The 22,059-nt window shown below is 36.9% G+C and overlaps 1 protein-coding gene across 15 annotated transcripts in view; it reads left to right on the forward strand.

Moving 5' to 3' along the window:
- Positions 1–22,059, forward strand: part of ASB3 (ankyrin repeat and SOCS box containing 3) — a 120,532-nt gene that overhangs the window by 31,086 nt on the left and 67,387 nt on the right. For 14 of the 15 annotated variants that reach the window (XM_063788802.1, XM_063788799.1, XM_024354089.3 and 11 more), the window contains 1 exon segment: positions 6,038–6,196. In XM_063788802.1, the coding sequence (XP_063644872.1) occupies positions 6,038–6,196 (159 nt within the window). 15 annotated transcript variants of the gene reach the window in all.

Consider the following 22,059-nt stretch of genomic DNA (forward strand, 5'->3'; position numbering starts at 1 on the left):
AGGAATGGAATCTTGGGTCATGCGGTGAGTGTTACAGCTCTGTTCAGCTCGATTAGGATGAACCCCAGGCACTTAGCCTGTGCAGGAACAATGGTGAGCCTCTAGCCCGACTGGGAGTGGCAATGGGCGCCGCCTCGCTGGATCAGAAGTGCAGTGGACACCTTGCCAGATCGGAGGGGTAGAAGTCAACAGCGGGTCTGCGACGACGGTGATCAGTGTGGACGGTGAGTGAAAGCTCAGTTTGAACTGGAACAAACACGGACCAGAGAGTGTGCAGTTGCAAGATTTAATAGAGTGAAAACAGAACTCCCATACAATGGGAGGGGACCCAAAGGGGGTTGCCTGCCTTTTTTTTCTTTTAGGTCCTTGAAGGATTACATGATGCCCGCCCACATTGGTGAGGGCAGGTCTTGTTTATTCAGTCTGCTGATTCAGATGGTAATGTCTTCCTGAAACATCTTCATGGATATACCCAGAAATGTTTTAGCAGCTATCTGGGCATCCCTTAACCCCGTCAAGTTGACATGTAAAATTAACCATCATCATGCCAAGTTAAAATATTGATAGATACTACTAAATTGTATGCTATGTTAATCAGGATTCTTTCAGTACTGAGCGAAAGAAACCTAGTTCAAACTAGCTTAAGCAAAGAAAGGGAATATAGTAGCTCAAGTAAATGTAAATCTGAGTGATGGGTCTCTTCAGAGACTGCTGGATTCTACTATTAGAATGATGTCGTTAGACAGGCAGGATTTCCCTTTGGAAGTTCTAGACTTACCTTATTTTTATTTTTTTAATTAAAAAAAATTTTTTAAAGAGATGGGGTCTTACTCTGTTGCTCAAGCTGGAGTACAGTGGTGTGATCATGGCTCATTGCAGCCTCCAACTCTTGGGCTCAAGTGATCCTCCCATCTCAGTGTCTGGAATAACTGGGACCGCAGACATATGCCATCACATCAGGCTAATTTTTTTATTTTCTATATTTTGTAGAGGTGGGGGGGGGTCTTACTATTTTGTCCAGGTTGGTCTCAAAACTCCTGGCCTCAAGTGATACTCCTTCCTTGGCCTCCCAAAGTGCTGGGATTACAGGCATGAGCCACTGCATTAGGCCTTGCCTTATCTTTAAAGAGCTCTTTATGTATTCTGGATATTAATCCTTCGGTGTTATATGTGTTTCGGGTATTTTCTCGTCACTTTTCTTAACAGTGTCTACTTTCTTTGTAATGCCTTTCAACCTCTTCCTCTTCACTGACTTCTTCTATGCATCTTGTGTGCATTATGAAGTCTCTGCTGAGGGTTATCTGAGAAGTATGCACATAATACAATTCCTTGCATTGTGGAAATTATTTTATATATAACCTTTTCTTATAATACCTAAATAAAACATAGTAAGATGATATAAATTGTGTAAATGGTGTGGCGATATAATCTTGACATTTATTACACTTGTGATTGGCACATAGTAAATTTGTCATCAAATTCTGGCTCAGCTGTTGAGAAATATTCTGGTCTTAATACTTAACCTATCTCCTCTACTGAAAACCTTGTGGTTTTACTTTCCCTGTTAGAGTTTGCAGAAAACAAAAATAACGGTCTATCACCCATTACTACCACTTTTATAAGAAGTAATAGACAAGTTTATTATTCATAAGTAAAAAGACACTTTGTGTCAGTAAACATAGGGTGTGGTTCCATTGGCAGTGTTTGGGCCAACTCTTGTCATTGCTACACAGGCGTCAGTGGCTGGCATTGGTTCAGCTGAGGTGGCTCTAATTCTCCAAGTATTCCCAGGAAATAACTCACAAGTTGTGAAAGACCTGAGGTGCTCATTGTGTTTGTCCATTAAGAATGTCTTTAATACCCACACCATTTAAAGTTTCAATAAGTAGTTGAGAAGGAGAAGCCACTTTGCCTTCCTTTGAGGGTAAAGAGAGATTAAAGCATTAAAAACAGTGAATAGGATGAGCCATTTCTTTTTCAAGAAGCACCCCTGTAGAGAAGGGAAGAGAGTGAGAAGGTGGTGGTTGATGGTCCAGTACAAGGTAGATAAGATCCCTTTGCTAAAACTCATGTATCAGTTTAAGGAAAGCAGTTTATCTTTGGAACTTTCAAAACTAATTTATAGTGGGTGGTGAAAATTTTCTTAAAATGATACTTTGGAGACTTTACCAAATGTGTAACAACTTTGACAGTACTTAAATTGCATATCTATCTGCATTTGTATTTTACAAAAATTCAGACTATATACCTAATTCTATTGAACCCTATTGAGAGTTGGTCCAGCTAATTTATCCTCGTTTCACTGTTATGGAACCTGAGCCTCAGAGAGGTTTAAGTAATTGGCCCGAAGTGTAACCCATATTATTTCTAGCAGAGTCAAAGTTGCAGCCTAAATCCAACTTCAAATGTTATCTTCCTGGTCCAGTGATTTTAAAGTTAGCTTAATATATTTTTTTCTATAGGTAAAATATTTCAAGATCTCAAGTTAGTAGTAAATTGACTTCAGTATTTCTCACCTGTGTGAGAAGTGCCTTTTATTTTCTTTACTTCATATATAATCACACAGGAGATTTTATTTCCTTTTCCCAAGATTAGTGTGTATGCAAGTCACTAAGGGTGGCTTGCACTCCAGAAGTGGGAATTAAACTCTACTTCCTTGATGGAGTAGTCTTTACATAAATTATTTGGAATTCTTCTACATGGGAGATTTATCTCTTCTCTCCCGTTAATTTATATATTTAGTCATTTATATCTGCATGAACTCATTGTTACTTATTTTATACCTGTACTTTAGGTTACAATCCAATACAATGTAATTTATTTTGTTGCTCATATTGTTTTGGTCATAGGATGCCCTTTCAGAGTGGCTCCTGTTGTCTCTTTTGCATGCCCCCATTGTTTGTTTTTTGAGCACGTTTTACTTTTTGGACCTACAGTATGCTCCGACTCTTTGTATGTTTCCCACCTCAGCCTTAGAATCAGCCATTTTCATAAGAGTGCTGGTTTCTTTTACGGGAGAATGATAGTGAAAACCAAGATGTAAGGCCAGGCATGGTGGCTCACGCCTGTAATCTCAGCACTTTGGGAGGCCAAGTCGGGCAGATCACCCGAGGCCAGGAGTTTGAGACCAGCCTGGCCAACATGGCAAAAACACATCTCTAGTAAAAAAAAAATACAAAAAATTACCCAGGTGTGGTGGTGCGCCTGTAATCCCAGCTACTCGGGAGGCTGAAGCAGGAGAATCGCTTGAACCTGGGAGGTGGAGGTTGCAGTGAACTGAGATCGCGCCACTGCACTCCATCCTGGGCCACACTGTCTCAAAAAAAAAACAGAAAGAAAGAGAGAAAACGAAGATCTGAGGACTGAGTGTGCTTGTTGCTACTGGACTGTCATTGATTTTAAGCCCTTTCAGCAGACAGATCTAGAACATATATTTATATATTATAACCCATGTATATATACATCTATAGTTGTTTCCGTGTCTAGCCATCTGTATCTATATTAAGCTAAACATGAATTCATACTGATGTCTGGACTCTACTCCAGAACACATGGTTCATTCTAGCCTTCCCTCTTTCCTTATATGTAACCTTCCTCTCCAACAGTAAGAAACCTGGCCCCCAGATCTGCCATCTGTTTATTTATTTGTTCTTCGTATTCATGTAGAGTGGTTTCAGAATTGTTAATCTCTACTCCTAGAAACAACTTTACCAACTAGACTATAGTGTTTATGTGCAGTTCTTTTTGTCTTTAGTCTTACAGTTTTCAATCATAGCATCATTTATCAAAGTTATGTAGACCAGTGTCTTTTTTCTTTATCTCTCAGTGTGGTTATGACATATATTTGTAATCCAATTAGATTCTTTTGTCACAGTCTGCATGCTATCCTAGGATCACCCTTCCTTTTACCTCCTGGTTTATTTTTTTTTTTTTTAATTGCGTACATTAAGGTTCACTCTTTCTGCTGTAAGGCATAATATTTAAATGGTCAGGATTAAACTTTATGTCTTTTTTTTCTTTGTAAGTGGAGGAGAACATCTTTTCTACTTTACAAGAGAAAGTTCCTTGGCTTCTGTAATGTAACACCGGTCTAGGTCTCCGACCTTTTAGTGACCATCTTTCTTAGTCTCTTACTGCTTCTGTTGATTCCTTTCCCTGTTGGGTACCTTCCTTTCTGCATTTGTACCAGGAGCACATTACTTTACTTTTTCTAACTTTAAGACATGGTTTAATATATAGTAAGTCTAGGCACGCTTCAATGCTTGTGTTGTTCATTTTTCTAAATTATTTGTTACTCTTACCTGCCCTACTGATAGAGAGAGGAGACAGCCAAATGCTGCCCAGGTCATTGTGCACAGGGGGCTTGCCTAAACATGCCCATGGGGGCGGAAAATTCCGTGCCTTAACACGTGCACAGAAAGGGAAATAAATCAATGTGGAGTGGCTCAGAATAAGGGGCTGCCTGTGCACTGGAAGAATGGGGTGAAGCCACTGGGAATTCTCACCTTATGCAGTGGGGAGGAGCCTGGCCTCTTCAGCTTATGTGTGGTGGTCTGGTATTCAATCTGTGGGGTGGGAACCTGTTGGCAGGACCCCCTTTTTTAGCTGAGAGCTTTCTTTTAATAAATTCTGCTCTCCTCACCTTTCAGTATGTCCACATTCCTAATTTGTCCTGGTGGTGACACAAGAACCTGGATTTTAGCTGAACTAAGGAGCAAAAAATCCTGCATCACTACCCTAGACTTATCAACTTGAGTTACTTTATCAAGTATAAAACAAGCAAATAGCTCTACTGGCATTTTTATTAGAATTGTATTAAATTTATTAATTATTTTGGGAAGAATCAGCATCTTTATAATATTGAAATTTCCCATTTAGGAGCCAATCTACTGATGTCAATTATCTATATATGTCTTTGTGTTCCTAGGTTTTCATGTCATTTGTATTCACAAAACTGTCAGGTTAATACATGAAATAAGGGTCATGTCTGACTAATCTCTGACTAATCTCAATAAACTACTTTGAATAAGAGTCAACTTCTGACTAATCTCTGAAACCCTATTTCTGTGATATGTCCTTTTAAAATATGACTACTCTATCTTGCCCTTTAGTTGTGCATCTGTGAAGTTTGAGACTGTTTTCTTTGAATATATGTACTTAGAAGCTGTTACTGGGATATCATGGCTTAATCTACTTGTTTCATCAGTGAGTTACAATGACAAGAATTACTTAAAATAGATAACTAGTTAGGAGCATTTGTTTCAATTCTGACACTTCAAGAAAATGTTTAAGTTTTTTTTTGTATTTTCTGTTTAGTTTATTCCAGCTGTCAGAAATGTCTTCACCCTTCACTTTAGAGCCCATTTTTCTATAATGGGCATAGAATTTTATTGTGTAAATATTATTTGTATAATTTGAGTGTTACCAGAACCTTGACGTTTTCATGACAAATACATTTCGGAAACTTTAACTCATAAATTCCTTATTATATGTCACTGGTTGTGTTAGAGTGCATTTTATTCTTTTAGAACTGCAGTTTTCATTAACTATTAAACCATAGTCTTAAGTTAGAAAAGGAGTATTTAAAACTGCCTCATGGTATCAGTTGAGTACAAGGAAGTAATGGTAAGAGATCAGACCATTTCCCTTATAGAAATTTAAAAATAAAATAATAAAATTGATGAATATTTCGATAAATTCGGTTTAAGCAAATATATAGTGCTGCATCCTCCTCAGATTATTGCTTTTGTTACCTTTCAGTTTCTGCCCCTCCTCTTCCCTTATTCACCAAAAATTAGAGAAGAGAAAATGGGAGCTAGTGGACAGGATTTGTGTATTAAGAATACCAAAGAGCTGTTCACAGTGGGATCTCTGTAGAACTTTTTCTTGATTTTCTATAGTTTTAAATGGTAAAACCTGTCATTTATACATTACTTATATTTTAATAGTTCATTAAATTCCTCTTGGAATCTTTGCTTTTTAAAACCAGGAAATAGAAGTAATACCTTCTAGTTGATGGGCTTTGATTCTTCCACAGATTCATCTGAAAACTACATTAAGATGAAGACCTTTGAAGGTTTCTGTGCTTTGCATCTCGCTGCAAGTCAAGGACATTGGAAAATCGTACAGATTCTTTTAGAAGCTGGGGCAGATCCTAATGCAACTACTTTAGAAGAAACGACACCATTGTTTTTAGGTAAGTATGCTATTTGTGGTGCAGATGCAATTTTTCATCATTATTATTTTTTTGTTAAACTAAGCTTAATTTTTCCTTCAGCTGTTGTGCTTATAGTATGTTCTTTTGGCAACTATCATACCACTACTTCCTTGATTTTTGAAACTGAAAAGATATTTTTAAAGGTTTTGCTCTTGTTTTCTATTCTTGGGTGGTAGCTTCTGGGACTTTGTTTATTTAAAGTTGCAAAGTCTGTTTTGAATTGTAGGCACCATCATTGTTCTCAGTGTAGTTCTGAAGACCAGGTATCACTTAAATTGTAGCAGTAGTTGCAAGGTTACCTGTGAATGCTTTATGTTTGCTTTTGCCTTTTCTTAACATTAAAAAATTAAGAAGCTTTTATGGAAGAAATCACCAGCTAATACTTTAATGCCAGTTAATGTGTTGCCTGTATGGATCTGTTTTTTAATTCAGACCTCTTCCGTTACAGACTGTTTTTTAATTCCTTAAGGACGACAGCCAAATTCTAAATGGCTTTCTTCCAATAACTGTCTTTTTTCTTCTTTTCCTCCTTTTTTCTATTCGATTCTATTTGTCTTCAGGGACATTGTGTCCCATAAAGTTTAGTGGAACATGAGAAAATTGAGTCAGTGAAGCGTTTGGAATAGAATCGGTGCATCTGGACTACAGTTTTGGTCCTGCCACATGTAATTTGTATATTTATTTATTTACTATATGTTTCAGTATCCTCACTTATAAAATGAGAGTAATAGTACCTATCTAGTCTTTGTTATTGGTCTGAGAATGAAATGAGTTGTCTGTGAAAGTACTTTTTTTCCTTGTGGACTTAAAAATATTACTTAAATTTATGTACTTTAGTAAAATTCATTCTTTTTAATATAACAGTTCTGTGAGTTTTGATGTATTCATAAAATTCTGTAATGACAACCATCAAGATATAGAACCATTCCATCACTCCTCAAAATTCCATCATGCTGCCAATTTTTAATCAATATTTTCTTCCCTCCCCCCAGCTCCACTCCTGACAGTGACTGATCTGTTCATATATATGAATTAATATACACCATATAGCCTTTGAGACTGGCTTCCTTTAGCTGTCATGATACTTTTGAGATTCATCCATATTGTTGCATGTATCAATAATCCATTTCTTTTTGTTAGCTGAATCGTATTCTATTAAATACATGTGATTAAATAGATGTGATACAGTTTATCCATTTATCAGTTGGATATTTGAGTTGTTTTCAGTGTTTAGTGGTTACGACTAAATCTCCTATAAACATTTGCAGACAGGTTTTGTATCAATATAAGTTTTTATTTCTCTTGGGTTAATACTTAGGATTGGTATGACATATGGTAAATATATGTTTAACTTTGGGAAACAAGTTGGAAGTTTTTTTCTACTGGTTTGCATTTCCTTCAGTAATGTTTGAGACCTTTAGTTGCCCCATATCCTTGCCAACATTTGCTATTGCCAGCTTTTTCTTTTTCTCCCTTATATCTTAGTAATTCTAATGGAGGTTTAGTAGTATCTCACTGTGGTTTTTATTTGCATTTTCTTAATTGCCAATGATGTTGAGCATCTATTCATATGATTATTTTCCATCTTTCCTTTTTCCTCATTACTTTTGTATTTAGACGTTTTGTTTTGAAATAATTTCAGACTTATGGAAGTAGTCAACAACAGTACAAAGGGTTCCTTATATACTTTTCACCCAGATTTTCTTCTTTTGCCAGGTTTGTCATTTAATTTCCTTCTTTGTATTTTTTTTAATCCTTTTGAGATTAAGTTGTAGACATCACGCTCCTTTAGTTCTACTTCAGTGTGAACTCCTAAAAGCAATAAAATTCTGACTACCATATGATGATCATAATCTTATCAGGAAGTTAACATGGATAGAATAGTATTATTTAGTCTACAGCCCTCATTCAATTTTTTCGTGAATGTCTTTTATAGCAACAGAAAAAAAGATTTTGGTCCGTGATGAATCCAAGATCACGTGTTATATTTAGTTGTTATGTCTCTTTGGCTTCCTTTAATTTGGAACAGTTTTTTAGTCTTTTATGATTTTAACTTTTTTAAGAGTTCAGGTCATTGATTTTGTATAATATCCTTCGATTTGGGTTTGTCTGATGTTTCTTCTTGATAAGGTTCAGGGTTTGTGTTTCTGGCAGGAATACCACAGAAGTGCCATGGTATCTTAGTGCATCTTACCAGGAATAATATGACACATTACTAGTAATGTTAATTTATGAAAGTACTTTGAATATGCGAAAAGTATTTTACACGTTTCATGGAAGCTTTGGTTTAATGTAGCTTGGGTTTCCTAGAGGAGTGATTGCTTTTTTATATTAAGTTTCTTTTTTCCCCTGCACCTGCATTTAACCTACTTTGGATATTCTGTACAACTACAGAGGAAGCATTTATTGAGGCTCAGCTATACGCAATCTCCATTCTAGCTGCTTTCCTCAAGAAATCGTCTACGTGGAGGAGTAAAAAAGGTGATTTTACAAGTTTGAGATTTTAAAAGGGAGAATAATTAGTCACCCTTGAATGACAGAAGACTTCATGTGCAGAGTGCTGTATTAACAGTAACAATAACATTTATTAAGCAGAGTGTATACTAAGCCTTGTGTGGGTGTTTTACATGAAGCAGATAATTGGATCTTCACTGTGATTCTGAGACATGTACTATTATTATTCCCACTTTTACAGGTGAGGAAACTTTAAAAAGACTGGATTTAGGAAGAGAAGAGCTATCTTTGAATCTTGATCTTGCTGTTGTCTGTGTTTTGGGTAGAAAACTGATTCAGTGAACTATTAAAAACATGTTTATTGACAAAAGGTTTCCTAATCACATACATTTGCGAAACACTATGTGCTATATCCCCCAGTGTAGAAAAACATGAAGACATTACATATGTGACTTATTGTGCCCACCCTGTCTGAAGTATCCACTGATCTCTTTATGCATTCTCTTTTAGTGTCTTCATCACTGACTCCAGTTAATTATTACTCCCTTCTTTATTTACTGCCCCCTTCACTAGAAAGAATGTTCCATTAAGGCAGGGATTTTATTCATCTTGTTCACTGTTGTAACTCCCAAACTCAGTTTAGTGCCTGGTATATGGTAGGTGTTCAGTAAATTATTTGTTAAATAAAAGAATGAAGGATTCTGAGAAGACCTCTCTTAAACAACATTTGTTTATCGCAGAGCTTTGAAACGTATTTGACTGTACTGTTCTTTCAGTCTCGTTGTCCAGCCTGGAGTGCAATGGCACAATCTCGGCTCACTGCAACCTCTGCCTCCCGGGTTCAAGTGTTTCTCCTGCCTCAGCCTCCCGAGTAGCTGGGATTACAAGCCCCCACCACCACGCCTGGCTAATTTTTATATTTTTAGTAGAGATGGGGTTTCACCATGTTGGCCAGGCTAATCTGGAACTCCTGACCTCAGGCGATCTGCCTGCCTCAGCCTCTCTAAGTGCTGGGATTACAGGCATGAGCCACTGTGCCCAGCTGTATTCTTTTTCTTTATGGAACATTTAGGAATACCTCCAGGAACATTGATATTCCATGGGACTATTTGAGAAATGCTATTCTGGCCACATAGTTTACAGTTTCAAATTATTATTATTATTATTAGAGTCCCATTTATGAAATTCAGTATTGTGCCTACTTTTATTAGTATTTGGAGAAAATTAGAGATGCATGGTTTTTAGGGATTTATATTTCAACATGTAGTTAACTTGTACTTTTTTATGTTAATGAAGCAAGGGATGGGAGATAATTCAAACCAGTAAATAACTTTAAATCACTTATTTTTAGTAGTAGAATTTATTTTGTTTCTGTGGCAGTGAATTTACCATTTTGTAAATGGTAAATTTGTATTGACTAAGAAATAAATCTTTTGTATTGACTAATACAAAATACCGTGCCTGGCCAATATAGTATTTAAAAAAAGTAAAGTAGAGCCTTAGTGTTTGTAAAAACATAATGTGGAAGGGCCAGGTGTGGTAGCTCACACTTGTAATCTCAGCACTTTGGGAGGCCGAGGCGGGCGGATCACCTGAGGTCAGGGGTTCGAGACCAGCCTGGCTAACATGGTGAAACCACGTTTCTACTAAAAATACAAAAAATTAGCTGGGTGTGGTGGCACATGCCTGTAATCTGAGCTACTTGGGAGGCTGAGGCTGGAGAATCACTTGAATCCGGGAGGGTGGACATTGCAGTAAGCCAAGATTGCGCCATTGCACTCCAGCTTGGACAACAATAACTCTGTCTCAAAAAAAAAAAAAAAACAAAAAAAACCCCAAAAAACAGTGTGTGGAAGAATGGGCATGTATACATTGGTGTTGTGTGTGGAAAAAATAGGAATGGACATATAACTCTTTAGTTAGATAATATGGGTGTCAGTGTCTTCTCTGCATCATGAATAATAGGACAAACTTTAGCACTCTGCCTTGCTCACCTTTACCTTTTTTTATTTTTTGACGTAGGGTCTTGCTCTTTTGCCGAGGCTGGAGTGCAGTGGCAAAATCATAGCTCACTACAGCCTCAAACTATTGGGCTCAAGTTATCCTCCTGCCTCAGCCTCTTGAGGAGCTGGGACCACAAGCACCGCCACCACACCCAGCTAATTTTTTTTTAATGTTTAATTTTTGTAGAGTTGGGGTCTTGCTATGTTGCCCAGGCTTGTCTTCAAGCGATCCTCCTCCCTTAGTTTCCCAAAGTACTAGGATTACAGGCATGAGCCACTGCACTTGGACAATCTTTTTATCTTTTAAATAACCATATAGTGATTCCTGCTTCAGTCTATAATGGAAGAGTTTTAAAATTAAAACAAAATCCAAAATAATTCAAGGTTTGTATCAAACTACAAATAATTTCTAGATGAGGAAGAATAGCTGGACTAGTTGGACTTAAAGTGAGAAAGGAAGGTTAACCTGTCTAGAATAGCTTCCTTTCCCATCTGTAGAGTTAGCTTCCAAAACTGAAAATTTGGAATATGTTGTTTGAGGTATTTTGTTTCTCTCCCTCAAGGGAAGCTATACTCTATTACATGTTGTAGGATCTGTTCTGATGGCCCAGTTAGCACTAGCCTATTGCTAGAGGCTATAGAATATAAACCCAGAGGATCTAGGGGTAGGAAGTGAATATGGAGCTATGGAAATCTCCCAGGTGACCGGAAAAGTTGTTGACATGAGAGGTGTGTTGGATCTGATTATGATTGAACATAAAGCTAAATGGAGGGACTCTGGAAAGTCGACTGCTCCACTGTTTGTAATGGGACTATCTTCTTTACACAGAGCTCACCAACATTTTAATAAAGATGAGCTTTAAAAGGGAACTCTTCAACTTAATGGCAGTAGGAATCAAAATGAGAAAACCTCACGAGAAAGGGGAAATTCAGGGAACATCTCATCTTTCTACATGAATATTGTCCTTCCAGAACATCTTTTTGCTAGCACACAGGTTAGAGTTTATTTTTTAACAAGGAGTCTTGCTGCCTTATTTCTTTTCTCTACCCTTGTCTTGTCCTTCCCCTGCTCTCTTTCCCTTCCCCTTGCTCCATATACACATAATAAATATTCTAAGGGTAGGTAAAACTGCTTTGGAAATAAAGATACTCTTGTTGATAGCTATAATAAATTCTTAGTGAAAAATCCAGCTAATATTTAGGAAATAGATTTCCTTTTTATTTTGTTATATTTAGAAAACATTGCTAAATTGGAGGCTGAAATCCAAACCAGTGTGATTTCATAGGACACTCCATGGGAACTGCATGGCATGCGCTTTTGGCTTTTGATGGATGGTTTTTCATTTTTTGTTTTTCTGAGTTTGCTTATTCTGTGTAATATTTAATAAGAACAGAATGTTTTATAAATAGTGTTGGGTGAGGCTGCCTATTTCAATATTTAACTGTAAAATGTGTCATACTTCAGCTCACATAGCATATGCTTTAACTTTGACTGTGCTGACATATTCTAAAATTGAACAAACCACCATGTGATTCACTTTTCATTAGTGTCTTCATGGATAAGTGATCATTCATAAGGCTAATTTTTGAAGTGCTATGAATTTTGTGGTTTCACATTCATATCTCTTAATATATATTATGTTAATAAAACTTTGCTTTGGAGGTTTTTTTTAGATTTTTCAACTGGAAGATTAATCTTCAGGGATTGTCATGTAAGCATTTTTACTTGAGGACATGTTCTTTAAAATACGGGTTTGAGTTTTCTTAGATTAAAAGTATGGAGTTTACTAAAAGTTACATTTAAAAAGTGTTAATTTCATGTTCTGGTTTTACTTTTGTTTCTTTTTTTAGTTTTATGGTTCTTGATACAACTTTATATTATACCTATGTTTTATTTTTTTTAATTTTTTAATTTATTTTTTTGAGACGGAGTCTCGCTCTGTCTGCCCAGGCTGGAGTGCAGTGGCACGATCTCGGCTCACTGCAAGCTCTGCGTCCCGGGTTCATGCCATTCTCCTGCCTCAGCCTCTCAAGTAGCTGGGACTACAGGCGCCTGTGACCACGCCTGGCTAATTTTTTTTTTTGTATTTTTAGTAGAGATGAGGTTTCACCGTGTTAGCCAGGATGGTCTAGATCTCCTGACCTCGCAATCCACCTGCCTCGGCCTCCCAAAGTGCTGGGATTACAGGCGTGAGCCACTGCGCCCAGCCACCTTTCTATGTTTTAACACAATGTCTTTTAATTACTTTTTTTTTTTTTTTTAGACAGAGTCTCACTCTGTCACCCAGGCTGGAGTGCAGTGGTGCGATCTCTGCCCACTGCAACTTCCACCTCCAGGGTTCAAGGGATTCTTGTGCCTCAGCCTCCCGAGTAGCTGAGCTTACAGGTGCCTGCCACCATGCCAGGCTAATTTTTGTACATTTAGTGGCGATGAGGTTTCACCATGTTGGCCAGGCTGGTCTCAAAATCCTGACCTGAAGTGATCTGCCTGCCTCGGCCTCCCAAAGAACTGGGATTACAGGAGTGAGGCACTGCACCTGGCTTTTAATTCTTTAATGTAAGCAATTATGAAACTAGGATATTTATTATCTTTCTGGTTTTACCTTCATATCATTAAATGTATTTATATAATGTGTTATTTTATTAGTCACATTTGATTAATAGATTTAAACCTCCAGCTTTTAAAGTTGAGGAAATCAGTATCCTTATATTGTTCTTACATAACTCTCTTTCTCCCCCCACTTTTCCAACTTTTGTCAGTTATATTTGCATTGTTAGTGGGAATAACATTTTGCATTTTGTTCTGGCATCTTAAATGCATCATTTAACTTTATTCTTAGTTCCACGGTTAAATAGCTTAGAAGTTTATCACCAGTTATTTTGGCATGTTTTTTCCAGCCTTGTTTGGTTAGCTAAATAATTCCTTTAACACAGTCCTTTAACAGGACCTATGGCAATACTATTCCCTGAGTTTTTACATGTTCAAAATTGAATAATTTGGCTGGGCGCTGTTGCTCATGCGTGTATTCCCAGCACTTTGGGAAGCTGAGGTGAGAGGATCACTTGAGGCCAGGAGTTCAAGACCAGCCTGGGCAACAGAGTGAGACCACCCCATCTCTGCAAAAAAAAAAGGTAAAAAAATTGAATCATTTAAATTGAATAATGATTCAAACTTGAACAGCAGTTTGATCAGGTACAAAATCCTTGAATTACATCCCTTTCCTTGAGAACTTTAAAAATGATGATCCATTCTGTTCTAGAGTTGAAGTCTGAAGCTAGCCTAATTTTCTTCTCTTTTTGTGAGAATACTTTTGCATGTCCATTCCTTATCAGTTTTCTCTGACACAGTGTGTGCCCTTTCAATATGTAGACTTGGATATTTTAAATTTTAGTTAATCTTTCTGGAATTATATCTTTAAATATTTGTCTGTTCTGTTATTATGGTGGTGTTCTTGGGCCAGCGTGTTTACATGTTGGTATCTTATCTGTTTTCAATGTCTATTGTTTTTTCTCTATTTTTCTTTCTCTGTGTTTTTGTTTTACTTTTCCTGTTTTTTTTTTAAGCCTCTATGTTCCTCTTCAGAAATGTCTATTCTGTCTAGTGTTTCTTTCAATTTCAATTGGATTTTTTTATGATTGTTTTTGCTTTTCCCAGGTATTTTCTGAATTCAGTTTAAATTATATCATTTCCTGTCAGCCATTTTTTTACTGAGCACTTGTATTTCAGTGTTGGTGCTGTTTTCACAGAGACAATTGCTTCCTTAACTTCTTTTTTAAAATTTACAGTTGTAGATTTAGCCACAATTTTGCTTTGGTTTGTGGTAATATTTTTCAGATGAGAGGTTTTTGCTTTCTTTTGTTGTTGGTCTATTGTTTTTCTATAACTTTTCTTCCTTTATTCTTGTATCTTTGTATGGATTTGTGCTGGTACCTTTGTGATAATTCATCTTGGGAATATGTGAGTTTTTGCTCAATTAGCTGCTTTCAGGAGGTTTATAATAGGAAGGAGGTAGAGGCACATTCCATATTATGGAGTTTTCCTTTAGACTCAGGATTTTTGGACATGAATTCATTTAGCTAGTATCTTTTACTAGCCATTGGGGGTTGGCAGCTGTGGGATTTTTGCAATACAGTTTCCCATTTGTGGTAGCAGAGATAGACCACTTTGTGTGATTCTTTTTTTGGATCCAGTCCCTCTGATTTTCGGATTTCAACTGGTCCAGAGAAGTTCCTGCTGCTAGCTTGTGCATTTTTTCCTGGTACTTAGTTTTGTTCCTCAGAGGGAGCCCCTAACCTTTGAGAAGTGTTCTTTGCTAGCTTTTTCTTAGATGTGCAGCTGACACATCTGTCCTCTTTCTCCCACAAGTACCCAGGATTGATCGTCATTCTTTTGGAGCCCCTTTTACAAATTTTGATCTGGAGTTCAAAAATCTAAAACTAGAATTATAGTTTTACTAAAAATGGAGAGTGTGTTTTTATTTTATTTTTCTTGCTGATGTTGGATTAATTGCTTTTGGATGATTTCTAAGAAAAGTAAAGGGAAATGCCTATATTGTGCTACAATATTAAAATTGGAAGTCCATATTCATTTTTAAAGTAAAACAAAAATTCTCGATTTCAGTATTTTTGTAATAATTTGAATTCTAGTATATGGTAGCAATGAATAGACCTAGATAAAATCTCCCTCAACCCCAGTCCATACAATACAATCTGTGTTCTAGTTAGATACCGTAGAGCAGTGCCACTCAAAATGTCAGTCGATTTATATAAGAAGCTTGAACCATTATATAAATCAATATATTGGTTTCTTCATCAAGGAAGTCCTGTCTCAAGGAAAATGTCAGCTAAAATAAAGTGTGCTTAGGGACATACTTGTTTACATTCTGTTCAAAACTTCTTACCTTGTTGAGGACTGATAACAATTTGCACATTGACAGCCAGTTTGTGACAATGTTGAGTAGCCCTGCTGTACAGCATGCCATGCCTTTGTGGCTATCAAACTGGATTGTTACATGGTTAATGCAATTGTCTCTTCATTCTTCATGATTACTAATGCCATTGGCCAACTAATGATATGTGATTATCATTGGTTAGTATGGCTAAAATGGAAATGTTGCTCCTACATAAATAGGACTCTTTGGGATTAAGGATAGTCTGTCCATACACTTTTTCTTTGATAGGGAACTCCCAGAATATTTTGTTTCTCCAAGCCTTAGTATGGGTAATTCTTACAAGGTGGATCTAGTAAGGAGAATACTGCTGTATGAATGCTTCAAAAAGTTGAATAATTTCTGAAAGTAGTAGAATTACAGTGTTATAGCCCTAGAAGAAGGTGTAAGTTTAGGGATGTGTTATCTAAATCAAATGTTTCTTGACTCTGCTGCTGGGGAGACATATGGAAAAATAAACAATATATAATAGGATAGTGGAATTTTAGCTTTTTGTCTTTTAATACTTTCATTTGATTGAAGGATGTATTTTTCTGGATATGGTCTCTGATGTCTAATTGGCCATTAGACTTCTCCCTGTCTGTTAGAAACCATGAGAAATGTCAGTGATAACGTGGATGATTGGATTGGGATATTCGCCACAACGTTTTTGTTATATCCCTAACATAATGAGTTTTGCCCAGAAGATCATGGTTTTTCCCATCAGTATGCATCTTTAAGATTGTTAGCCACTGGGCAGACATGAAGAAATTTATAAGGCAGAAATATAACTTTTTAGTACTACATTTCAGACTAAAGATTTTAATAATTGTTCTGCTGTCTTGGTTATAAGTAAAGTGCTGGAAAAACATAAACTTGAGGATACATAGAATAAATGGACAACACTGGAAAAAAAAAAATTCCTTTGTCATAGCAATAATGGAGTTTCTTTTCTAGTGCCACCAGATGTCAGTATGAACACAGGACCAGAGAAATACTGCAGGAGATAAATGTTCTTACAAATGTTCCTTTTTTGGTTCATGAAAGAGGTGGGGGAAAAAAGTTTTACATAAACTAGCTATACAATGAAAAAATAATTTTACTGTTCAATTGTATAGAAAAATGAAATGCATAATGGAGAACAGAGTACATGTAGAACTCAAAAAAGTAGAGATACAATTAAAAATTCATATATAATTCAAATGTAAAATTGAATATATAGATGATCTCTGCATAGCCAGCCAGCCTGCTGCTATAACTGGAGGAGATGGACAGCCTGTGGTTAAACTGTTCGTTACAGACTTACTGACCATGTCATTTTTTAGAATTATTGTCAAAATCTGAGCCTCAAAATGAAAGACTAGGCTGGGTGTGGTGGCTTATGCCTATAATCTCAACATTTTGGGAGGCTGAAGTGGGAGGATCACTTGAGCCCATGAGTTCAAGACCAGCCTAGGCAACATAGCAAGACCTTGTCTCTACAAAAAATGGAAAATGAGCTGTGTGGGTGGTGCATGCCTGTAATCCCAGCTACTCATGAGGTTGAGGTGGGAGCATCGCTTGAGCCCAGGAAGTTGAGGCTGCAGTGAGCCGTGAATGTGCCACTGTCCTCCATCGTGGGTAACAGAGCAAGACCCTATCTTAAGAACAAAACAAAACAAACAAAAAAATGAAACAGTATATTTTCTAGCTAATAGAGATAAAACTCACCTCACTGTAATTTTCATTTGGTACAAAATTGTGTTTATAATTGTAATTTGTTTTTTTTTTTCTTACATATTCTTTTTTATTAATATTTTTTCTTTTTCATTTCAGTACAGGAAGTTTCCACTGACTTATCTTCAAGCTCACTGATTCTTTCCCTGCCCTATTCAGTCTATTGATGAGACCTTCAGGGGCATTCTTCATCTCTGTTTTAATGCTTCTAGCATTTACTTTAGATTTTCCATGTCTCTGCTTACATTAACATCTGTTCTTGCATGTTGTAGATTTTTTTTTTTCATTACATCCCTTAACATTTTTTTTTTCTTTCTTTTTTTTTTTTTAATTATACTTTAAGTTTTAGGGTACATGTGCACATTGTGCAGGTTAGTTACATATGTATACATGTGCCATGCTGGTGCGCTGCACCCACTAACTCGTCATCTAGCATTAGGTATATCTCCCAATGCTATCCCTCCCCCCTCCCCCCTCCCCACCACAGTCCCCAGAGTGTGATATTCCCCTCCTGTGTCCATGTGATCTCATTGTTCAGTTCCCACCTATGAGTGAGAATATGCGGTGTTTGGTTTTTTGTTCTTGCGATAGTTTACTGAGAATGATGGTTTCCAATTTCATCCATGTCCCTACAAAGGATATGAACTCATCATTTTTTATGGCTGCATAGTATTCCATGGTGTATATGTGCCACATTTTCTTAATCCAGTCTATCATTGTTGGACATTTGGGTTGGTTCCAAGTCTTTGCTATTGTGAATAATGCCGCAATAAACATACGTGTGCATGTGTCTTTATAGCAGCATGATTTATACAGAATTGTTATAGTAATTCCCTAGAACTCATAGTCACATTAAGCATTTTTCTAAAAGAGCATTCACTAAGATAATTACATTTTAAAAAGTCCCTTAAAAAAGCTTTTTCTTTAATGAATGCTATATTAAACAATGATCATTATTTACTATTTCTAGTTAGATTTAGTACTTACATGTATGTATAGGTCTACCATATTTCTCCCAGATGAGAGTCCCATTTTGAGTTCTTGCTTTCATGAAATCTTAACATGGGGCTTTGCTTGCAACTGTACTCAATATGTTGCATGCCACAACTGAGTTGATTTTGGTCAAAAGTTTTGTGTGGGTCAAAGGCTGCTTCTAGTTTCTCAATTTCCTGTTTTCAAAAATATTTTGTTACCTAAGATATGTTTTTCCAGATTGCTTCATTTTTCCTCTAATTTAGGAAATGGAAAAAGGTGTTTTTTCAAAACCAGAAAATGTCTCCCTAGAAATTATTGCAGGATATGTTCTCATGCCATTCTTGCTTTCTTAAGCATTTACAATTAGAGATTTCTTCCATACTATGTTATATGACCTATTGTGGGAAAAGCAGTGTTCCTACCCTCAGAGGTTCTGGCTTTTCTCTTCTAACTGTTTGGAGTCTTACCTGTTTGGATTGAAGAGGGGAAAGTCTTTCTCCCATATCTCTGTGTACTCCAGACACTTGGAGCTCTGCCTTCTGAAGTGGGGTCTTTTATTTCATCCTTAATCTTTTTCCTTGGTCTCTGGTCCCTATTGGATACCATTTTAATACCAGATACTATGATTCTGCTTTCTTTTTCTTTCTAGGAACCCACAGTACTTTTCTAGCTTCTAGAATTACACATTATCTTTCTGTCTTTGACACTTACTCCAAGACCTGCAACTGATCGCCTGGCTCTCTGTTTCCAAAGCTAAATGGGTATCTTGAAGACAGGTATACCTAGTATTCTAGGTTAAATTTCAATTCAATTAAATTCTAATCTCTAGACCAGTCCTACCCAATAGAACTTGGAATTGTCCTATATCTACATTGTCTCTTATGATGGTCACTAGCCACATGGGGCTCTTGAACACTTGAAGTTTGTCTGGTTTGATTGAAGAACTCAAATTTTAATTTTATTCCATTTTAATTAATTAAAATTAAAATTTAAACAGCCAAATGAAGCTTCTGTCTTCTATATTGGAGAACAGTTCTAGAGAGCAACAGAATGAGTGCAGTTCTTCATACATCCTTAACTGAACAGTAGTCCTGTTTTATTTTTGAAATATTTATCTCCTTTGCCCTAACATGTGGTCCTAGATGGGTCTCACATAAAAAGGTGAAGGAACAAAGAAACACCAGCTTAGCCAACTAGTTTTGCTTATCAATAGGATGGTAAAAGTCACAACTGAATTTTTCTCATTATACTCCATTGATTAGGTGATTATCAGGCCTCTACACTATCAGGCTTAGTTCCTGATGTCATGGGCTTACAATTTAATTGAGGATATTATAATAACCAGAATTCAAGATAGGCTGTAATAAATACCATAAGAGGTACAAAGTATATGAAGGTTAGTTCTGTCCTAATTACTGTGTTGTTATTCTGCTGTGGATTTATCTATTTCTTATCTCTTCTCTCTCCCTGTTTCTTTAGGTTTTAAATCATTTTTCAATTAATATACACTTTAGTATTACTGAGTAAATAGGACAGTGTTCAGTTTGATTTTTATTCTGATGTGTTTTTAAAAATTCAGGGTATACTATATGCACATTAGGAATATTTTAGATATTCAAAGTGTTCTCGAAATTTTCGTTTTGAAATTCCCTTCAGAATTTGTGGCAGTCTTTTTTTTTTTTTCCTTTTTTAAAACGTCCTGGACAATTTCGCATACACAAAAGCTTGGAGACATCCTTCCCCTTCCTCTCACAAGTACCTAGGATTGATCTCCATTCTTTTGGAATAGTATGGTCTCATCACTCTGACTCAGCCAGAAGTCTTAGGAGTTCCATGGCCCCTCAGTAGTGTTTGACTTCTAATTATTTCTGTTCCATTCTTGACCCTTAAACAGTTTTTATTTGCCTTACCTTGTACGTGTGCAACCTACGCTTGAACCAAGGACCCTTGGGCAACTTCCACACAGAGGCCTCCTGTCTGCACAATTCACTCTTCTCTAGGGCCTTACCTGCAGATTTCAACCACTTAAATTCTAATCTCTGTCTCCTCAGTTTACTACTGCACTTGAGCCTCTTTCCTCTGGTTGGAGTACACCTTCCCCAACCTTACTGTTGCTCTACTTGGACTTCAGCTCACTGTACCGTAACGGGGAAATGTCCCCAGGTACAGAGCTGGGGTGATCATGGGCTCATCTCTTGTGTTTCACTTCTCTCAGGAATCACAGTTGTCTGCCTGTTGATTAATACCCGAGTAAGTTGCCTTATATATTTTGTCCACTCTTACGATTGTTTTGGATGGATGGCTAGTTTAGTACCAGTTATACTGTCATATCCCAAAGTATAATTCTGAAGCTTATTCAATTTAGCGAGGGAATCTTAAAAAGAGAAATCAATATCTTCTTTTAGACATATTTTTTTCTTTTTTGAGACAGAGTCTTGCTCTGTTGCCTAGGCTGGAGTGCTGTTGCACAATCTCGGCTCACTGCAACCTCCGCTTCCTGGGTTGAAGTGATTCTTGTGCCTCAGTGTACCTGGGACTACAGGCATGCACCACCACACCTGGCTAATTTTGTATTTTAATAGAGACTGGGTTTAAACATGTTGGTCAGGAATTCCTGACCTCAGGTGATCTGCTCACCTTGGTCTCCCAAAGTGCTGGGGTTACAGGTATGAGCCACTGTGCCCTACTCAATTTTTTTTTTTTTTTTTTCTGAGACGGAATCTCACTCTGTCGCCCAGGCTGGAGTGTAGTGGCACGATTTCGGCTCACTGCAAGCTCCGCCTCCTGGGTTCACACCATTCTCCTGCCTCAGCCTCCCAAGTAGTTGGGACTACAGGCGCCCGCCAACACGCCTGGCTAATATTTTTGTATTTTTAGTAGAGACAGGGTTTCACCGTGTTAGCCAGGATAGTCTCTATCTCCTGACCTCGTGATCCGCCTGCCTCGGCCTCCCAAAGTGCTGGGATTACAGGCGTGAGCCACCGTGCCTGGCCTCCAATTTTAAGGTTATTAATTTATGTCACCACCACCTGGATATGATAGTTCCACTTTTACCACATCCCTGCCAGATACTTACTCTGTGTTTCATTTTAAATATTCTGGTGGGTGGTGTTGTGGGTGCTTACTGAGGTTTTCATTTGCATTTCCCTAATGGAATGACAAGAAGGTGAGTACTTTTCCATGTATTTTATTAGCTATTTGCATATCCTCCTTTGTGAAGTTCCTGCACAAATTTTCTCATGTTTTAGAAATAATTTATCTTTTTATTGATTTAAGGAGTTCTTAATTTTAACATGGTCCAATTTATCACTATTTACCTTTATGTTTATTGCTTTTAATATGAAGATTAAAAATTATTTTTCTATTCCAAGATCAGTTTGTAGATTTTTCCTTTCTTTTTTTTTTTTTTTTTCTAGAAGCTTTGTTGTTTCTAAATCCAATCTGGAATTTAATTCGCAATCCATCTGAAATTGATTATTGGGTATTGTGTGGGACAGGGGTCAAGATTTTTTTTCCCCATATGGATATTCAGTGGACCCAAAACCATTGTCACCTTTGTCATAAAAGTGACCATTTGTTGAAGGTATCTGTTTCTGCAGTTTCAGTTGTTTTATTAGTCTCTTTCTCTATCCTGTGCCAATACCATGCTACCTTAATTATTCCAGCTTTATTAGTTTTGATAGCTGCTTGTATGAGTCCTCTGGCTTTATTCTACATGATTGTTTTGGCTTTATTTGGCCCTTTACATTCCCATCTGTATGAATCA

This window comes from Pan troglodytes, chromosome 12 (genome assembly GCF_028858775.2).
Source record: "Pan troglodytes isolate AG18354 chromosome 12, NHGRI_mPanTro3-v2.0_pri, whole genome shotgun sequence".
Classification (NCBI taxonomy): Eukaryota; Metazoa; Chordata; class Mammalia; order Primates; family Hominidae; genus Pan; species Pan troglodytes.